The sequence below is a fragment of the Trematomus bernacchii genome, unplaced genomic scaffold (assembly GCF_902827165.1).
Source record: "Trematomus bernacchii unplaced genomic scaffold, fTreBer1.1, whole genome shotgun sequence".
Lineage (NCBI taxonomy): Eukaryota > Metazoa > Chordata > Actinopteri > Perciformes > Nototheniidae > Trematomus > Trematomus bernacchii.
The window spans coordinates 10,197,536-10,218,020 of record NW_022988050.1 but is presented as its reverse complement, the minus strand read 5'-3'; the positions used below and the strand labels follow the sequence as shown (position 1 = coordinate 10,218,020).

Sequence of the window (20,485 nt, the reverse complement as noted above, 5' to 3'; positions counted from 1 at the left end):
GGGGAGAGAAGCAGTGTAAGAGTGTGTGTGTGTGTGTGTGTGTGCGCGTGTGTCTGCGTGTGTGTGTGTGTGTGTGTTTGGGTTGTCTGAGCATGTGCAGTGAGCGTGTTAGAGTAAAGTTCAAGATTGTAGTGTTGGTTTGTGTGTAAATCAGCATTTAAAGTGTGTGTGTGAGAGCATGTGCGGATGTGTATATTCATATTCATAGTCATATTTATATTCATAATAAACCCAGGCAACAAGTACAACACAATGCAAGTAAAGAATATTCCAAAAAGTAACAACAACCAATAGCTTAAAAGTAAAGGACCGTGTGTGTGTGTGTGTGTTTTGTAAAGGGATTTATGGTTCTACACATGTATAAGTGTCAGCAAAGTGTGCATACGTGCGTGTAGGATTTTGTTTTCTTGGATCAGTGTGTGTGTGTGTGTGTGTGTGTGTGTGTGTGTGTGTGTGTGTGTGTGTGTGTGTGTGTGTGTGTGTGTGTGTGTGTGTGGTGTGTGTGTGTGTGTGTGTGTGTGTGTGTGTGTGTGGTGTGTGTGTGTGGTTGGTGTGTGTGTGTTTAGGTCTGCGCCTCTTCGGGGGCGCAGTAGGAGAAGTCTTTGAACTCCTCCTGGTTGATCTGTCTGATGATGGCCTCGTCCGTGGGCGTCAACACGGGGTCTTCCTTGGTGAAGTCCTGGTCAAAGTTATTCACATCTCGCTTTGTCTTCTGCAGAGGCGCACACACACACACACAGACACAGACACAGAAGGACGTCAGAGAAAGAAACTTCACCAAGCTTTTTGTGTTTAAAAGTGACATTAGAGCGACACCTTCTGACGACTTTCACTCATTACCTTTGTGTGAAGACATTGCTACTTACATGTGTGGCACTACTATAAAACAGGAGATAAATCTATGAGGGGATTAAAACCCCAGTTTAACCCTACTCATTTATGGTTATCCTATATGAGGCCTTTAAGTGTTATATTAGGCTTATCTGCCTTTGAGTTTGTCTTTTTCTGCCTGAAAATCAGCTTTCAACTATCAATTTGCAGCAGCGGCAGAAAGAGACCCTCGATATATGAGGTTATGTATGTAAAGACTAAACTCTGTTTAAGGGGGGGACATAAAAGATATAAGGTTCTTTATCTTTTATTCAGTATTTCTCTCATCCCAGCTAACTGGGAGAGCGTATTTGCTAATGTGACACTTATTTATTAAAATAAAACTCTGAAATGACCAGCTTGCTCTTTGTGAATGTATCATTAAAGGGCCAATACAATGACCAACAGGATGGGAATGTATTTTTACTGCATAACAGATTGTAGTTATTTATTTTTATACATTTTCTTTCTTACTTACTTCCTCATACATCAATATTTTGATTGGAGATATTTCCATAGCAGGGCCAAGACAACGTGATACCATAACAACAATACTTTCTTTGATACTTTCCTGGAAGGATTTCTATGTAAAATAAGACAAGCTATTTGAATGCAACAGAGTTGAACTTTTTCCTTACACAAAACAGCCCTATATTAATTTAATAAAATCAAAAATAAATGAGAATAAGTGTGATTCGAGGACAGGATACATACGCAGTGGCTTATTTGCATTTCCTCTCTTTTGAGGACATTTTGTGAGATGTTCTCACCGTGTTTTACGGCAAGCTGCGTGTTCAGGCAGCAGGACACGCAATACTTTTTGATGTGTAGAGAATAGAATCTTTACATTCTGCATTTTCAAAAAATATTTAAATCTTGGAGTTCTTTTTTTAGTTAGAATCAGAAAGAAATCAATACATGCATCCATATGTACATGGAAACCAATAGATTGTCAGAGTTGTATTAGATTTAAAGTTAATAAAACAGTGTGTGTTTGTGTTTGTGTGTGTGTGCGTGCGTGCGTGCGTCAGAGTTCCCGTTCGAATATTTTTTTGCCGGTCAATATGTCCGTTAAAGTTGAAATCTTCCGGACAAAATTTGAAAAGTGCCGGTCAAAGGTCTTCTTTGTTATTTATTGAGCTTTAAAACAAGTTGATATGATTCGATATTAAACAAACTAATTATAGTAGATTAACTACATTATTCAAAAGTGTACAGTAATTTATAATAACACGGGAATAATAACACGGGAATAATAAACGGAGCGCTCTCTCTCTCTCTCTCCTAGCCCGTCAGTATCATGCAGCTCGCGGATCAGTAATGAGTGACCCGACAGTAAAACTAAACATAGGCTATCTATAACTAGTTTAGGTAGTTTGAGAGGTAATAAAAATAGCTAAATGTGATTTTCTAACCAGAAGTGTGTGTTTTGTTCCGCTCACCGCTGCATGTGATTATGCAGAGCTGCGCGTCGACTCGTCAGCAGCAGCTGATCTCTCTCTCCCGTCAGATTAGACTTTACTCACGTTTATGTCCATATCGATCAGATCTAGCTAGTTCTAGCTAATGATATGACTACCTGCTTATTAAAAGACACCTAAACAATAAGCATCGCTATGCAACCGGGTGAGGCCACAAAGTATAGCGCAGCATTATGCATTTGTTTACATGCCCACCGGAACCCAGAGGCATTACCAACAGATCAACGCACAATCAACCCATACAGGACACTCTTTCTCCACATTAAATGTAAGACATTAGAATTGACTATTCTTGTCTGTCACATACTCTTTTGTCTGTCACATACTATTCTTGTCTGTCACATAAGTGGCGCAACTGATGCGGTATTGCGCTAAGGGGAAATTATTTTGACCGGACATTTTGACCGGAGAGATTTAGATTTGCCGGTCTTCAGCATATTTTACCGGTCATAGTCCGGTAATTACCGGCTAACGGGAACTCTGGCGTGCGTGTGTGTGTGTGTGTGCATGTTACTTACAATTCGGGGTTTAAAGGGTGGTTTGACCTTCCTCTGCTCCAGCAGGACCCAGTCGATCTCTCTGAAGAAGGCGTGGGCTTTGATGGCCTCCTCGCAGCCCTGCGTCACCACACAGCCCAGACGCTTGGCCGGGTTCTTAGTCATGAACTAAAAACAAACAAACAAACAAACACAATACACACTTTTGATTTCCAAATATATCTTCTGAAAACCCTGCTTGAGCTGTGGTTTCATGCATAAAATGATGAGGACAGAAGCAGAACGATGGGGTTGAGCAAAAAGCATTTCAGTGCTAATAATAGAGCCGAGGCATTAATGGCTCCGCGGCACAAACAGAGATGAAACAGGTCAGCAGAGTGCTGGTGTTATTTATTTACTGTGACTGAGAGCTGTGTCTGTTTTGTTCTGTAGTCTGTTCAGTATTGTAAGAGCACTTCAGGATCTATGATTTTATGATCACATTGTTACTACCTTCACCTCTTTGACTGACTTTTTTATTCTCCTCGGTATCAGAGCACAGAGGATCGTAACACCTCTGCGTTGAGTGCATTTTGAATGAGTCTGATTTGAGCGTGTGCAGCTCTGAGGATAGAAATATAAATATGAAAAAGGACAATACAAAACATCTAGCCTTTGAAAGTGTGTCAAATCAAAAAATATGTAACCTAGCCCTAGTAAGCGCCTCCTATGCATTAGCATTAAATTCAGGTCAAATATTGGAGCATCTGATTTTCAGAAGGAAAGAAACATTTGGTATGTACAGTAGAAAAACACCTAAAAAACACTTTTAAACACCTGGATGAAAACATCTTTTTAATTGGTTCTGTTTTCTAGACAAAGATACCTGCTTTGATTCATTTGAACCAAATATTTATATAAATATATGTTTATTTATTTTGTGTGTTATATAAAAAGGGCATACCAATTTTCTTATTTACAATACATTTTTTTTCTATAGACGAGTCCTTTATGATTCCCAAAAATATTTCAAAAGAGATCAAATTATTGTCGAAAGACCTTCTCGGTAATTTGTTTTTTGGCTAACTTAAGCTCTTCTACTCAGATTTAATGGTTGTATTTGAGAGTAAAAAAATGACAGTTCATTAACCCAACATGTCCAAAAACTGCCACTTTGTATTCATGCTGTCTTGGTATTGAAAAGTCTTAAAAGTAATGGGATTAGAAACAAGTTCCAAACAGGGCATTTCCCTACAGTAGATCATCTGATTGGGAAAATCTACTGATTTAAATTATTCAAAATGTGCCTTCGAGGTCCTGCTGCAGGAGAGGATATGCACTCTTGGAGGTAATTTAATTGGCCTTTAACTAAAAACTTTAATCCTGTAAAGAAAAAGTTGGAAGTGGTGTGTCACGGTGAAAAGACTCTTACCGCTCTGAGGATAGAAACTGCTTCTTTGCTGAGCCACACGGGGTAGAGGACGTCGTCATGGAGAATCGACTCGAACAAGTCATCTTCATTATCAGCTTCAAACGGAGGCTGCCCGGCCATCATCTCGTACATCAGCACGCCCAGAGCCCACCAGTCCACCGAGGCTCCGTACTCCAGCTCCTGAAGGATCTGAGGCCAGCAACACGAGGGTCAACATGGAGGACAGCAAATACAAAATACTACAACGCAGATACTAGACAGACGCTGGCATTGCAACTGAATAACTTCTAATGTTTATCACATTTTTTGTAGCTGAACTAAGTCATTTAAAGAAGGAAAACAACAAGGAGGACAAAATAAAACATAATGTATAGCTTCAATGGCAGAAAAAAGGAAGGAGCCACATCAGGTTGGTAAAATAACTACATTACATGTTTGTACCGAAAGAGATGAAAAGTTACCAGTAAAACTATTTAAAGTAAAAAATAAAACTGTAGTTATTTCGGCTCCAATTTGAGAAAAGAAAAGGCAGAAGGAAGGAATGATAAAATCAAGGAAAGGAAAGACAAACAAACAGAATAGGAACAAAGTTAAAAAAAAAAAGATCGCTTGAAAAGGTCGCTTAAATCTCAAAAACATTGGCAGATTAATAGATAAGGAAATAACTCTGAGCTTCAGCTGTACCAGTGACATTAAACTCTGTAAATGTACTAAGACAACAGAAATATAACGTTCAGCGTCCTGTGAAAAGCTCAGCTCACCTCAGGGGCGATGTAGTCAGGGGTGCCACAGAAGGTGGTGGTGGTCACGCCGTTCTTGATGCCCTCCTTGCACATGCCGAAGTCTGCCAGTTTACAGTGTCCCTCTGCATCCAACAGGATGTTATCCAGCTTCAGATCCCTGGGAGAGGAGGACAGAAAGAGAGAGAATGAGCACCATCTGGTTTATAACAGTTGGACTCTCAGGGAGAAGTGAGCAAGCAATGTGAAAAAAAAACTTGAGAATCACCACGTAATGTAAGTGTGAACCATGTTGTCATGCCCCTTCTGGTATGCTCCTGATAAGATAAGAACTATTCGCACATTTTTTTATAGCCTTGAAATATTTGTAACTTTTCTGAACTTACCAATGAGGATTGACCTCTAACACCAGACCGAATGTGAATACTATGAAGAATCTATTAGTTATTTCAAGCTTCACAAAGACTTTAGATGTCTTGGGATGAAAAAGAGTAAGGTGGTGTTGGGGGTGTTTACCTGTAGATGACCCCGTTGCGGTGCAGGAACATGAGGGCTGAGGTGACTTCTGCGGCGTAGAAACGAGAGCGAGGCTCATCGAACTTCCTGGATCGCTGAATCTGGAACATCAGGTCGCCTCCGTTCACATATTCCATAACAAAAAACAAACGGTCCTGCAGATAAACACAAAGTATGAGACAGAGAAAACTATCAAAGTGTGTGTGTGTGTGTGTGTGTGTGTGTGTGTGTGTGTGTGTGTGTGTGTGTGTGTGTGTGTGTGTGTGTGTGTGTGTGTGTGTGTGTGTGTGTGTGTGTGTGTGTGTGTGTGTGTGTGTGTGTGTGTGTGTGTGTGTGTGTGTGTGTGTGTCTGCCGGGCGCTCCTACCCGTGTCTGGAAGCAGCAGTACAGCTGGGTGAGGTAGGGGTGTCGGCGGGCAAGGGCCAGGATGCGCTTCTCGGTCATGGTGCAGTCCACGTCATCGTCCTGCAGGATCACGTCTTTCTTCAAGACCTTGACAGCGAAAACTTCCTCTGTCCCCTTCAGCTCCGCCAGCATCACCTGGGAAGAAAAGAAATAAGGAGATGTCAAGTCAGGAAGGCTGCACGGTAAAACAAATTTGCCCTGAAAAACATCTGATAAAATGCTCCGTTCAGTTTATGGAAAATAGGACATGAAGGATAAAAATAGGTGCTCTTGAAAGACTCAAGTACTGATTGTGTTCAAGGAAATCAGGGTGTAAATACAAAGATAGAAAATTGTTGACTATTTACACAACCAACAGACACAGAAAAACATTAGCATGCATTTACAGCCATTTAGAGAACGGACATTCAATATCACTCTTCTTTTAATTCGATTTTGGTGTCCACTTCAGCTACTTCATCTTCACCAGCTGTTTGCTAACCTTGTCTGTTTGCTGCTAGTTTACGTTTTTTTGCTAAAAACAGTTGCGTTCTGCTAGAAAGAAGCACAATAAAAGTGGTAAGAGTGGACTAAAACAGAAAATAAAACAAACCAATGGGTGCTAAAACACTTTATAGAGGAACTGCAGAGTTGCGTTTAGTCATTTTATTAGTTGTTAATATAGAAATATTGATAAATGCAGTGTTATAAACTAAAGCTGTAAAGCTTTAAAAGCGTGGTTTGGTATGCAGTGAAATGTAACGTGTAAAGACATCTGCCTCCGTACAACATAATTGACAAGTGTATTGTTCTATTCTGGTCCCTGATGCCTATTATGAATAATTATGAACAGGCGGTTAAAAAAACACTGTTTCAATTATGAACATAATAAGCAGTAAACAAACAAGCATCCCCCTCAAACGCCTTCTCCGTGTGGCCGCACCTTGCCGAAGCTGCCTTTGCCGAGAACCTTGATGAAGTTGAAGTCCTTGAGGGTCCTTCTCTGGATCTGTCCGTTCTCCCTGCCTGCCGAGGAGGAGGATGAGGAGGAGGTGGTGGAGGAGGAGGAAGAGGAGGAGGAGGAGGAGGTGTGTTGGGGTCCCTGCTGGTCGAGCGACAGCGCGTCCTGCAGGCGCACTAACTGTGCCAAGTCTGTGGGTGTCAACGGAAAAGCTTATAATAAGACATCAGCGAAAACAGGCTGAGTGTCTTTTCTACAGTCAGCCCGTTGTGCAATGTGTTTTTAAAGAGATGCTGCTTATTGTTCAAATCTATCATTTCATTATAATTAAGATGATTAGATTCATAATGATCAACCCTAATTAACCCTAACCCTATGTTGAAACCTGGGATGAATCAGTTACAGTTAACCTGATCAGGGTGGTCAAACAGCAGCAGTGCGTTGTGTTTTTGTTCCTCAACATTAGGCTGCATTAAAGAAAATAAGAAATTGGATATCTTCCACAATAGACAAAGTAAACTTTTATTTCACGGTTTGCAAAGTGTGAGAGGACGATGACTAACTGTGACAAACAAATGGTTGTAGGCGGTGGGGCATAATTCTTTGATAATGTAAGTATATATTTACAAGGACAACACCACATTCAACCACTAATTTCTTAAAGAGAGAATCAATATTATTTCTGAAATGGAAACACTACCTCTTACAGGTCAAATGAACACGTTAAAACCACATGCTGCTAAGAATGCATCCCAAAGAGCTTTGAAATGCCTGTTTATGACAAAGCTGTGTTTTTTTTGACTGAGTGTGTGTTGTGTTCAGCGTTACCCTGCTGTGAGGGGGAGGTGGGGACAGCTGTCTGGCTGAAGCTGTTGTCCTCAGTCTGGGAGAGATCAGGAGGAGACTGGGGAGGGTCCTGCCCTGGAGTCAACTGGAGAGAGGGGAACACAACATCTTCAAATCCTTTACATGAGTCAGGGAGATCAATCTCAGCATCTCAGCTAAAGGGAGCTACTTTGCATCTCCCAAAAATACACTGAAGCAGGATAAAAAATGTTTTACAAAGCCATACATTTACGAAAAACAGTATAAGTGGTACATTAACGAGAAAAAAGTCATAATTGTACAAAAATAACTTAATCTCCGAGTTTCTAGTTACAGCCTTGCAGCTACATGCCTCCGCCAACCAATCCGGTCACAGTTTGCATCCATGTCTTTCCAAAATGTCATCACGTAATTTTATTGTATTTTACATTTTTGTTAAATTGTCATTATTAGCATAGAAATGCTTCAGTGATAATAGACAAAATTGTGTTTAGTGAAGTCCCAGTGACCTTAACATGAGACAACCGAAATATAATCAGTTCATCCTTGAGTTAAAATATGTCGGAATATGGTCTGCATTCCAAGAACATCAACGTTTCTGAGGAATCCCGTTTCATGGTAATGGAACGTACGAAATCATAATGGATAACAGATAGATAATTGGAAATGTTGTGTTTTTGTTTTTCAAGGAAGCACGTTGCTCTATTTTGCAAGGTTGGGTCAACCTTATCATGCCGCAGACCTTATCAAATTAGGATTTGAACTCATTTTTAGCAACAAATTGTAGATTTTAGCCCGTAAATCCCTTATATAGCCGACTATTTTTTTTTTAAACGTAAAATGTCCTTAATTCGCCATTGTACACATGTGATTGCTATCTGTCATTACTGATTGCTTTTTAAATGAGACCCCGAATTTGTTGCCAAATCTGGGCAAGTACCAGCAGGGAAACAGGTTTTTATTTTTCAATATTTAACAAGGGATGAATGTACAATTTATTTAGAAATAAAAAATAACGAAATTATTGGTTTGAACTGCAAAATATGTTTCAAATGTTGAAATAAAACCTGGAAATATCGATGGAAATATTTGTATTTGTGAGAACGACTTGTTACCTTCCTTCTGCGCAGTGCGGTGTTGGAGATCTTGTCAGGCGTGACTCCGAGGTCAGCCAGGACCTTGGCGATTCCTCGGGCATCCACACCGCAGTTAGGAGCTACATTGGACTCACACCGCCTGTGCACATTCATCTTACACACTGCAGGACAACAAAAACACATGGAAATGGTTCAGTTTAACCCAGGAAATACTGGCCTTTTAATACAAATGTTGCCTTTTAGTTAAAGACATCAAACTCCACTGGCAAATGCAATCAAGAGCAAATTGATGTTCATTAAAATACCATAGACTTATGAATCATACTGTACCTGGTTACCCATGGGTTTTAACTTTGGAAATATAAAGTTAAGTTAATATATCAAAGATTTAAATGATTTATGTTAAGTTAACTTCAGCCAGTAAAACACTAGAATGGTGTTTTGGAAACAGCTGTGAGTGAAAACCTCACACGTTGCAGCATGTCTTACCTCTTTAGAGGCTGAATTTACTGTATATAGAATTGCATCTATCAATTGTCATTATCCATTCATCTTTTAAGATTTATTTTCTTAATACATTTGTTGGGGTTAAAACTATTCTGAAAGCCAAGGTGGCCTCTTAAAATAGCTTGCTTGGTCCAAACAACAGTCCACAACTCAAAATATAACATTAAACATTATTATTATTTGTTTTACTTTAAACATTTGAAAGGCTGCAGGTCCCTAGAATCATCAAATGTTTCAAATGTAACTTGACTGAACATTTAAATTGACTACTAAAAACATATCTTAGTATAGAAAATATATGTATACAAGCAGACAGATATTCATAGGATGATACCTGATCATACCTGATTTTGAGCAACACTTGTACAAAGCATTTTTTCTAAATGTAATACAAAATCCTGGATGTGCTCCAAAAACGAATTCCCTTGTTCTCTGGCCTATGAGCCAACATTTAACCATTGTTTTTCAACTCACTAGGAAACAAGCAGGATGAAACAATTCTTGGCAGGGATACAAAGGCATGTGTTGGTATTTATTATTTACCTGTCATGAAAATTGAACTTTTAATTTCTGTGCTTTCATAAACTTCAGCACATTGACACTCAAATGCATCGCATGTGAGCCGATGGTGTAAATTCCCCACTGCACCTGAACTCACCTTTGCATTGCAGGCCCTGCCTCATGAGGCCCCACAGCAGGGAGCCACAGTGGTCACAGAAGGTGGGCACCTTGTAGTTGTGAATACTGAACTTATGGGGCATGTTAACACTGAACCGCTGTGAACCCACCTACAGAGGGAGACACACACACACACAGACACACAGACGGTGTTACAAAGAGGTCATTGTCGCATTATCGGAGGAATAATGCATGCGGCTGGAGTGTTAGTGCACAGTGTACACATGTTAACTTAAGTAGAAGATTTATTCACAAAAGGCCTGAGTGCTTCTGTCCATATTCTGTTTTTCTGATTCACTTTGTGTGTGTTGGATATGTAATAAACTCTTTATTAACAAACAATTCACTTTCTGTGCTTACATCTTTTCATGTATTACCAACATACTCTCTGTGTACTAGGATGTTTGCCTGTACCTCCTCAGGTGTGTCCTCCTGCTTCTTCATCCCGGCACACTTGGTGATGATGAGCTCATGGCAGCGCTTGTGGACGACACACGTGCACACTGGAAGCACAGCATCAGCATCGCACGTAAACACATTTTCTTAAATTAGGTCAAATAAAGTGTACGTGTCCACTACTTTGACCTGGTAGAATTTTTTTTTACGCTGATTTAATACCACCCAGACTTAACTGAACCACATTACATTTGATTAAAACTATTTAAATAATAGAATCTCATAACTTCTTAAACTTAAAATTTGATTTTACAAAGCCTCAACAAAGTGTTGCTAACAGTAGGGATACACCGATTGTGAAATACTTGGCCGATACCAATGTTTAAAAAAATGTGGCCAAATGCCCATGCTGACAACCAAGTCTTTTGTTGTTTATTAGGTTTTTGATGTGTTATTTATTCATCCTTTGAAACAGGATTTCAGTTATGAGAGGAATGTTATTTAAATGCAATTTCATAGCCCAACAAATATGATGTTTATGAAACTTAAATTAAAAAAGTTAAGTGTTTACAAAGACAATTGACTTACTTTTATTTGTACATTAAACACCTGTTGTCATGCCAGTGTTGTGTGCAGCCAATGGCTTCTTCTCTGAATCAGCAGCTGCAATAGCAGCATGCTAACTACTGTTGTTGGACCCTGATCGCAAATAATTTAAACAACATTTAGCCATCGCAAAGTTACTGCAAACCAACAGAGGAACACTTGCCAGTGAATGTCATTCTCTATATGCCTATAGGTCGATGGCAGTCAACAAGGCAAATATTGATACCTTTGTTCGGCATATCAATCTGTGCATCTCTAGTATACACAGTTTAAACTGAAGAAAATTATATCAGATTAATAGTCATCATTTTGGACAATCCAGTGAAACCCTGGATCACTTTCAATGAAAACATATTGAATTATTTCTACAATATCTAACCAGACAGTTACAATTAATTAATAATATATGATTGTAATTCCTTGTGAACCTCGTCTGAGCAAAGATTAAGTATCACATATATGAGTTGATTCACACTCCCAGCTGAATTTTTAAGGATGTTTGCAGAAAATATGTATTAAAAAAAAGTGCAACTGAGTGAATGCTCATTAGCATTCTTAAAGTGGATGCTGTTGGAGTAATGCAGGCCATCTGTGGCTCTGGGCGGAGGTGGCTTGAGACCAAATCACAGCTGTCCTTCAGCAACATGTAATCCCACTTGTGTTCTCCTGCTTAAATAATAAATGATCGAAATTGGATTCCTGCAGAAAAGTACTCACCCTGACACTGGTATCCCTGCTTCCCCAGCACGCCCCTGTTGGATCACACACACAGGAGGTTGGTTTAAATGAAACTCAGCAGCAGGTACGTCAGATCAGGCTGATATGTGCTTGTGTTGCCTTACCAGATGAAATCTCTGCAATGTGAGCAGTAGGTTGGTTGCCTCAGGTATGTGGCCATGAACTTGTGTCCGTTGACTTGATGGACACGTCTTCGGACGGCGCCCTGTCGCCGGCGAGGGCCAATCCTCTCTCGAAACACCCGCTCCTCATTCTCATTGGTCCCTGTGGCTGTGGAGTGAGCACACATGTCAATGGGTATGAATCTAAATGCATCACTGATTCTTGATTATTACTTTCAAAGTAAAGTTATTGCACTGGAAAAATAAGAAAAGAAACATTACTCTGGTCATTTTAAGTGCTTTAGCTTTTCTTTAAGCTTTTGAGGAATATGAAAAGAGAATGATAAAGACACAGAGGAAGATGGTCATGTTAAAAGTCTCACACCAACATTTTTTTAAATGTACAAACTTTTTTTTTGTTACGTTTTACATTTTGTTTCACATATTCTTTGTTAAGGCCCATCAATTTTACTTACTGAGATGCTTTGTACAAATAAGGATCATTTTACATCATGTTACTCGAGATGTTTAATCATTCAACGGCCTCTCAACCCCCCCCCCCCCCCCTTTCCTCCCTTCCTCTTCCTCACAAACATCCCACACCTACCAGAGGCCTATGTATGCATACGTGCGTGTGCATGCTATTTATACTTTCATGTGTGGGCACTAAAACGAAGGACAGCATATTAAAATACTCCTCCTCAGCGAGCAGCATCCAACCAGCCGTTCCCTTCCTCTCTGCATCTCCCCGGAAAAAGATAAATGGTTTCCGAGGGTAACCTTAAGACAAGAGAACCACCTCCACTCTCACTCCCACACACACTCCTCTCTCTGCGCTTCTGTCCTAGTTCGCCTTTCTTTCACACTCCCTCCATCTCTCTCCCGGGTCCGTTATAGATGTGGTTACTGCTGAGTTCGATTACAGACAAGCTGCCTAGGGACTCTCTCTCTCTCTCTGTGTGTGTGTGTGTGTGTGTGTGTGTGTGTGTGTGTGTGTGTGTGTGTGTGTGTGTGTGTGTGTGTGTGTGTGTGTGTGTGTGTGTGTGTGTGTGTGTGTGTGTGTGTGTGTGTGTGTGTGTGTGTGTGTGTGTGTGTGTGTGTGTGTGTGTGTGTGTGAGAGAGATGGTGGTGGTGGTGGTGTGAGGGGGGAGACAGCTTAGCAGGCCATTACTGGGATCACTTTGTTTTACATAATACATCATCCATCTGTCCTGGACACACACACACACACACACACACACACACACACACACACACAGACACACACACACAGGCATGCTGACACGGAGGCATAACAACAGTTAAGAGTGATCGTCGTGGAGACAGACGTGCTCTGGTTCAGATGAATGACCAACTGGGAGAAGGCCGTCCAATAAACGCACACATATTGACGGACAGAAGATAGACATTTGACGGAGACATGTAGGCGAGCAGCAGGCAGCGGAGACAGAGAAGAGGGAAAGCTGAACTGCAGATGGTGATACAAACAAATATGACAGAAAAATGAATAACAATACAAGCGTGGCAGTAATCCATCTGCTTCCCCAATAATAATTGTAGATACATGTATATACAAACATCTAGAATATGGTTGATATTCTAAAGGAATCAAAAGACAAGATAACTAGACAAAACAATAGATATTCTGCAATATTCAATTAGGTTGCAGTAATTTGAGGTACTGGGATTGTAGCAGCTCCTCAAACAATCTTTCAGGATTTAATAAAACAACATTTTGAATGTAAGCAGTTGAGATTATAATTTTTTTTACATATTTTGGATTTTTCTTATAAGGTTTATAAGACTTTGGATACATCTGAACAAAGTCACCTTAAGATTGAAACACTTTTGGCTTGTTTTGTGACATTAGTTTAGTCGAGGTTACATTAACTTGTATGGCTTATGACACAGCACTATTAGAGGTTAAATGATTATACGACAAAATAAAAACAAATGTAGGTAAAACTGCCTTAACAATAGGCTGAGGTATAATTTAGTGTGTAGATACATAATAAGCATTAAGGGTGATTTGAGAAAATCATGTGTTGATATGTTTCTGACTGTTTTAACTGGAGAATTATTTCACCATTCCTCCTCATACTCTTTATCATAAAGCCCTTTTGATAAACAGTCATTTTGCTTTTGCTCTGTTATTTCTACTTTTAAGAACTTTGAAAACTTGTTTTTAAAGTGGCATAAAGATGACAAAGATTACATGGTATTATTATAATGTTATGCCAAATTGTAGGAATTTAAATTATGCACTGAATCTATGTCATTCATTTCCCCAAAACAGTGCCAAAGGGTTATTTATTATGGATAAAGATATAAAAAGTAGACTTTTAAAAAGTATAGTTGTTTCGTAAAAATAAAATGAATTAAACATTATTCTTGTCATTAAAAGTCTTCAGTCATGAAGGTTATCTTTTAATCTTGGGGGGATGTGAATAAAATATTTAAAAGGGAAGCGAAAAGGATGAAGAAAAAGAGAGGGAGAAATCGCAGATGGTGAGATTAGGTCAGATTACTGTTTTGATTTGCTTCCTGAGACCAACAGATGTACAAGGAGAGGAGAGGAGAAAAGAGGAGAGGAACGACTCCTTCCAGCCTCTGAAGCTGCAGAGAGAACAGATTGCACCCAGGGAAAAAAAGGAAAAAGAAATCTGCTAAAAATACCACCTCATCCTCTAGTTCTCACCCTCAAACTCTCCATCCCTCCTATCAGCACACACACACACACCATCCCTCCTATCAGCACACACACACACCATCCCTCCTATCAGCACACACACACACCATCCCTCCTATCCACACACACACACACACACACACACACACACACACACACACACACACACACACACACACACACACACACACACACACACACACACACACACACACACACACACACACACACACCCACACACACACACACACACAACACACACACACACACACACACACACTTTGTTTTTATCAGCATACATTAACATCATGAGCACTCATGCCAGCTGAACTCAGGGAGGGAGTTCAGGAGTGGGCGGGGAATGGGTTGTGAGGTCATCACAGAGTACCCAATCGTCGATGAGGAGGGCAAGACACTGACGCTTGAGTCTGCACATGGTGTGTGCAGAGTGTGTGTGTGTGTGTGTGTGTGTGTGTGTGTGTGTGTGTGTAATCCATGGCTCAATCTCACCTACTATTTTAAGAATCTACTCCCTCTCTCTCTCTGCCCTCTACTGCGTTACACTGCTGCAACCTCAGACAGACACACACACACACACACACGTATATATATATACATTCTGAATATACATGCACACTTTCACTGGAAGGCAAAGAACAGTTTCTATTTATAACCAGGTGTGAACGTACCCAGGTGCAGGTGAAAACCTCTCTTATCAGGCAGCAGATTGTATGTGTGCAGAAAAGGTGTGAGAGGGATGTATTCTAAATGTTTTCATGGTTAATGAAATCAAACAAATAGAGGACAAGGAAATGGAGAAGAACAGAGTAAAGGAGAAAGTTCTTTGAATTCTGTTGAGTAACTTTCGGAGAAAACAGGAAGTTATCTTTCCATCGCTCTCTATGGCCTCTAGGTTTAATGCAGTAAACTGGCAGTGATTGCAGAGGATGTGTGCGTACTAAATTATGCTAAACCGGCAAAAACTGTTGTTTTTTTTCAACTAAGGGGCAGCGAAAACAAGGAGTGAACACAATATTAACATATTTATACCCTTTAAGTTGCACATTTACACATCCAGCAGTTACAGAGAGACATTATCATTCATTTGGAGTCATGTTTTGTCCACCTGATGAATATAAGTCTGTTTTACTTTTAGCACCGCCTGAGGTCTCTACCAACGCTTGAGAGGAATATCTGACGGTTTTAGCTGCAAAATGTTCCAATATGTTCACAGGCTTGTCACCTTCTGTGTTTTTCTGCAGTTTGGTGCTGAGCAGGTAGTATAAAGAACATTTGTACAGCTCTTTATATAAACACAGTAGCCTGCTATAGCCAAAGAATGACACTATGAGACTGGTGATGGCCTAACCACTAAACAATTAGCTAAAACTCACAATAGAGCTCTGTTAAAACAGACGGGAGCTTCAGATATTTCTCTGTAGGATCATACTATGAGCCACTGTTATAAAGTGTTCTTACTTTGTCATTTGATGTGGTGTTATTATTATACAAATATAAATGAAAGCTGCTTTAAATTCATGGTAATTTAACAAGACCCAATCTGATAAATCCTTGGGGATATTATGGAAATACAGAGTAATACAAGGCATGACATTATTTAATAATATAAAATATACATATATTCTTTTATTCTACCTTACCACCTGCTTGCACCTGATGGACAAACAAAAGTGGGTGTCATATTTAAGCTGTTTTTTTTAATCCTCACCAAAATGTCACCTGTACAGCAACGCTCTTTCCATCAACAATGGATCAAATTACTTTGTGTAATGGCAAAGAAGTTCCTTATAGTGACGAACCCAGATCATTTTCACTGAAAGCTCTATGAAGTGTTTTCAGCAGCTTTCCGCTCATACTTCAGGTTTTTTTATGGCTCACAACTTAAATGTTTTGCCTAACCGTAGCAGATAAAGAGCCAGATTATTTCCCCAAGAGTTAAAGCAACCAAACCAGTGCGAAAAAAAAGGGGTGGATATCAGACTTACTTCTGTCAGGTGCGAAGAAACACATCTTTAAATGCATGCTAATGTTCCCCAGTGCTCTGGGAGTGTAAATAGGCAGACGTTTTCCATATCTAGTTTGCTTAAAACTGAACTATCACATACCACTGTGTCTGCATGTGTTTGAAAGTGAGATTCCCTCAGTTTTAGTAGAAGAAAAAAAAGGTCTTGTGGTGGTTTTACCTTCAGTGGAGGATCCGGACAGATCAATGACCACGTACACCTTCCCCTCCGGCTCCAAGTCAATCTGCAACAGACAGAGAGAAACACAATGTAAATCAGTGAGAAATAACCCAGCTGAACAGAGAGTGCAGCAGGGGGCTTTCCTCCAGCACAAACAAACACACCAGAGCACATGGAAGAGGTCATTATCTTCAATACCATTACACTCATCCCCACCACTCACTGTCAGAATCTCCATTACTATTTTCATTTCTATCCTTAACATCATCACTGTAAAGCCCAATAAATATATCTGATATTTGTAACTGATATTTTTAGATAAATGACTTCTTATAACAGGGCTTTGCACCTGGTGTTTATAAGCATTCTTGACTGGAATCTGCCCTTTTGATCTGATCTCGATGCGAAAATTAGGTAGGTGGAGCTGGCAGACTTAACAACAAATATGACTTGCTGCTGAAGCGGTTCAACTTGTTTTATTTAGCTGATGAAGGGTTTGTCTTGCTTCAGGAAGCAGAAAGAGGCAATGTTAGGAGGCTTACAGGGGCACCAATGATGGATGGCAAGCGAACCAACATTTATCAGATGTCTTTCCGGTCAAATTGACACACATGTCCATTTTTACCCCCTGCAAGTCCAAAATAAGCACAAAGTGTGTTGTTATATAGATTTAATGAACCATTTTACTCTTGATGTGATTTACCTGGGGCAGTTGTGTTTTTGATATACATGTAGAGAGAAAATGTAAGTTATTTAATAGTCAATGCTTTAGAAGCATACAATTGAATTTACCTTTTCTGAATCAGAACCGCCCAGAAAATTCAAAATAAATGGTGAATCTCTAGTGTAACATGCTTGGTGTATCTTTTAATAAGAATGCTGTCTGTTTAATTAAATCATATTTTGATGGAAGCCACAGACACTCATCTATAGTGAGGGACCTACAGTAGGATAGAGGCCGGGTCTGATGGTTGAAAGAATACAGAGCTAACATTGGCCCTTTGTTCAAACCCACCTTTTAAATATTGAAAGCAGAGAAAACAAAACAAATAATTTAGAATTTAATAAGTATTATTTAAAGTATGAGGTCTTATCATTAGAAAGTGGAATATGATTATGTCAATTAAACTGATAAGGCCACAGCTGATTTAGTAGTGTATGTTGCAGTCATTTTCTTACAGATGAATCGTGGATATGGTGAACATATTAAACAGCAGCAATAAAACAAGCTAAGGGTTGTAAAATACATTGAAAAATAGTAAATAAATATAAAAAATATAATATTCCCAACAGTCAAAGCAGCTTTTTAGACAAAATGTCGTTGTGCTGAGATGAGTTTGCAGCCAACACATTTGCTGCTTTTTTTTTTAGATCACCAGCGAGCCCAGTCCTCTCTGTCAGCCGACTATAAAATGGTAAGAATTGATTTTTTGTGTTATACTCATTGGGGTGTTCAGAGTAGCCAACCACAACAAAGACTAGTTGTTGGAGGATGACTAAGGAGGGAATACCTGCGTTATAATCAAATATTCCTCATTAAACATGGCATTAATTACCAATTAATGAAAGCAAATGAAGTCACCATATGTATGTGTGTCAATCATTAAAGTTGAAAGATATTCATTAGCAAACATAATAAATTACCCATCGGAATGAGTTCTGTGTGTTTGAGCAGGTGCCATCGAAGAGAAATACATTGTCCTGCTCAGACATTTTGAGATAAGCAAACATTCAATCTGCATACGCACAAGACTTATTCAACAAACAATGACATCACCCTCCCTTCAATACACAAGTACAGAGATTAGATAGAGTGCAACAGAGAGCGCTGGAGAGACATACGACACAGGAGGAGAGAGTGCAAGAGAGAGTGAGAAAGAGAGGTTTAAATCCTTAGTTAAGCTCTGGGACAGCAGCAGATCCTCTTATGCAACGGACACACACAGGAAGCAGCACACACACATACATGTCCATGCATTGCTGAGTATGAGACACACAACACCGCATAGGAACTATAACAATAGAATATAAATACTTATCGTCTACACAGTAAATCTGTATGCTACTGAAACACATAATATCAAATCAATTACATATGAAAACCATACACAATATAAGTCACCTTTAAGGGAGTCGCAGGTACTATATGGTGAGATCAAGGTGTAATAAATATATTTAAAGTGTTGTATCAAGCCAGCTTTAAATGTTTTAACTGGCAGTTCTTACTGATCGAAATATTTGGAGGCGACAAGGACACGCAATTTTTGCAATGGATGTTTTTCCATCACACGGGCGATTCTGTACCTTAGCCCTGAGGCAGAAGCTGAAAGTGGTGATTTAGAGGACGGCTGTGGCCATGTTATATCACGCACACTGCATACAGCTCATGTAGAAACAGCAGCAAAGACACAAACTCATAGGAGAGGAATTAAGATCAGCACAACTCGGGAATCATCTGGTAGATCATATTGCATTTCAGCAGTTATCTCTAAAACACTGACTATCTGCAGGTTGAGAAAAACTATGCTGTGACTGTGTTTAGAAATGACAGTAATATTTTTGATTGAATACTTGTGGGTCTCTGAAAAATATCAAGGACTGATTGAAATGCAGCACAGCAACAGGGGATTCAAAATGACTGTGGTGTGCTACACAAAGTACAATATATTTGTATTTGAAATCATCACTTTGAGCTTGATATAGCTAAATAACATTCGGTCTACCTACGCTGTAAAATGTATTATCTCTTACACACGGCATCTATTGCACTTCTGTCCGTCCTGGGAGAGGGATCCCTCCTCTGTTGCTCTCCCTGAGGTTTCTCCCATTTTTCCCCTTAAACTGTGGGTTTTTTTCTCCAGAAGTTTTTCCTTGTACGATGTGAGGGTCTAAGGACAGAGGGTGTCGTTTTCTCATACTGATATTCTGTACAAACTGTGCTGTTATATTTGCTGTAAAGTGTCCTTACTGTAAGGTAATTATTATATGTACAGCACTTTGGCTCGACCAAAAATCGTTTTAAAAATGTGCTATATAAATAAAACTTGATTTGATTTTGATTTAAAATAAAGTTGAAGAAAGAGTATATAGCACATATGAGCATAAGCGCTGTATCAACCTTTTGTTGCATGTATAAAACATGACAACAGCATGGGATTTGTGACCTATAAATGCCATTGCGTTCTTGATGTCTACCCTTGAAAATGATGTGCTAATCCCCAAATGTAACCTCTTGCATAACAGTGCATCTCAGCGGGGATTTCAGCTGAAAGATAGACTCAGAGTGATTTGGAACAGAGTGGAGCAAATGGACAACACCATCATTGATTTAGAGCTCGGGATCCCGCGGTGGCATGCCAGCCAATAACTGAACTGTTCTCACATCACTCGTGTCTGGGCAACAGGCCGGTGTGGGGCCTTCAAGCTTGTATTTTCTATCCAAATCAATAACAACTACTACTCCACAGATATGTGTATTAGAAGTTGTATTAGGCATTGCCAGAGTTCAATTTTAATTTTTGACAGAATGGGATACTTTCTACTGCATTTACAGGCTGTGGAAGTGTAAGTGATTTCAGAAATGTAATATGAAATAAATCTATGTGACAAATATCTGACACTGATTTTAGCTATGCAGTTATTTCTATGGAAACCGTTCTAATACAGTATAACTATGTATCCTAGCAACACAGTCCTATGGTTGCACTGCTGCCTTGTTTTGGTGGGAGCTAGTAAAATACTGTAGCTCATAACAGAACTGCTCAAAAGTAAAGTACAAGTGTAC

At 39.5% G+C, this 20,485-nt stretch overlaps 1 protein-coding gene across 1 annotated transcript in view; it reads right to left on the bottom strand.

Moving 5' to 3' along the window:
- Positions 1-488: 488 nt before the first annotated feature.
- prkcea (protein kinase C, epsilon a) overlaps positions 489-20,485 on the bottom strand; it is a 32,076-nt gene continuing 12,079 nt past the window's right edge. Inside the window, exons 2-15 of the mRNA XM_034119111.1 lie at positions 16,702-16,765; positions 11,812-11,977; positions 11,687-11,721; positions 10,382-10,470; positions 9,948-10,077; positions 8,801-8,943; positions 7,689-7,791; positions 6,843-7,051; positions 5,882-6,055; positions 5,516-5,670; positions 5,021-5,159; positions 4,260-4,448; positions 2,870-3,016; positions 489-712 (exon numbers count right to left, since the gene is read on the bottom strand). Coding sequence (XP_033975002.1) covers positions 563-712; positions 2,870-3,016; positions 4,260-4,448; positions 5,021-5,159; positions 5,516-5,670; positions 5,882-6,055; positions 6,843-7,051; positions 7,689-7,791; positions 8,801-8,943; positions 9,948-10,077; positions 10,382-10,470; positions 11,687-11,721; positions 11,812-11,977; positions 16,702-16,765 — 1,893 coding nt within the window. The 3' untranslated portion in view covers positions 489-562. The remainder of the gene's footprint in view (positions 713-2,869; positions 3,017-4,259; positions 4,449-5,020; positions 5,160-5,515; positions 5,671-5,881; positions 6,056-6,842; positions 7,052-7,688; positions 7,792-8,800; positions 8,944-9,947; positions 10,078-10,381; positions 10,471-11,686; positions 11,722-11,811; positions 11,978-16,701; positions 16,766-20,485) is intronic.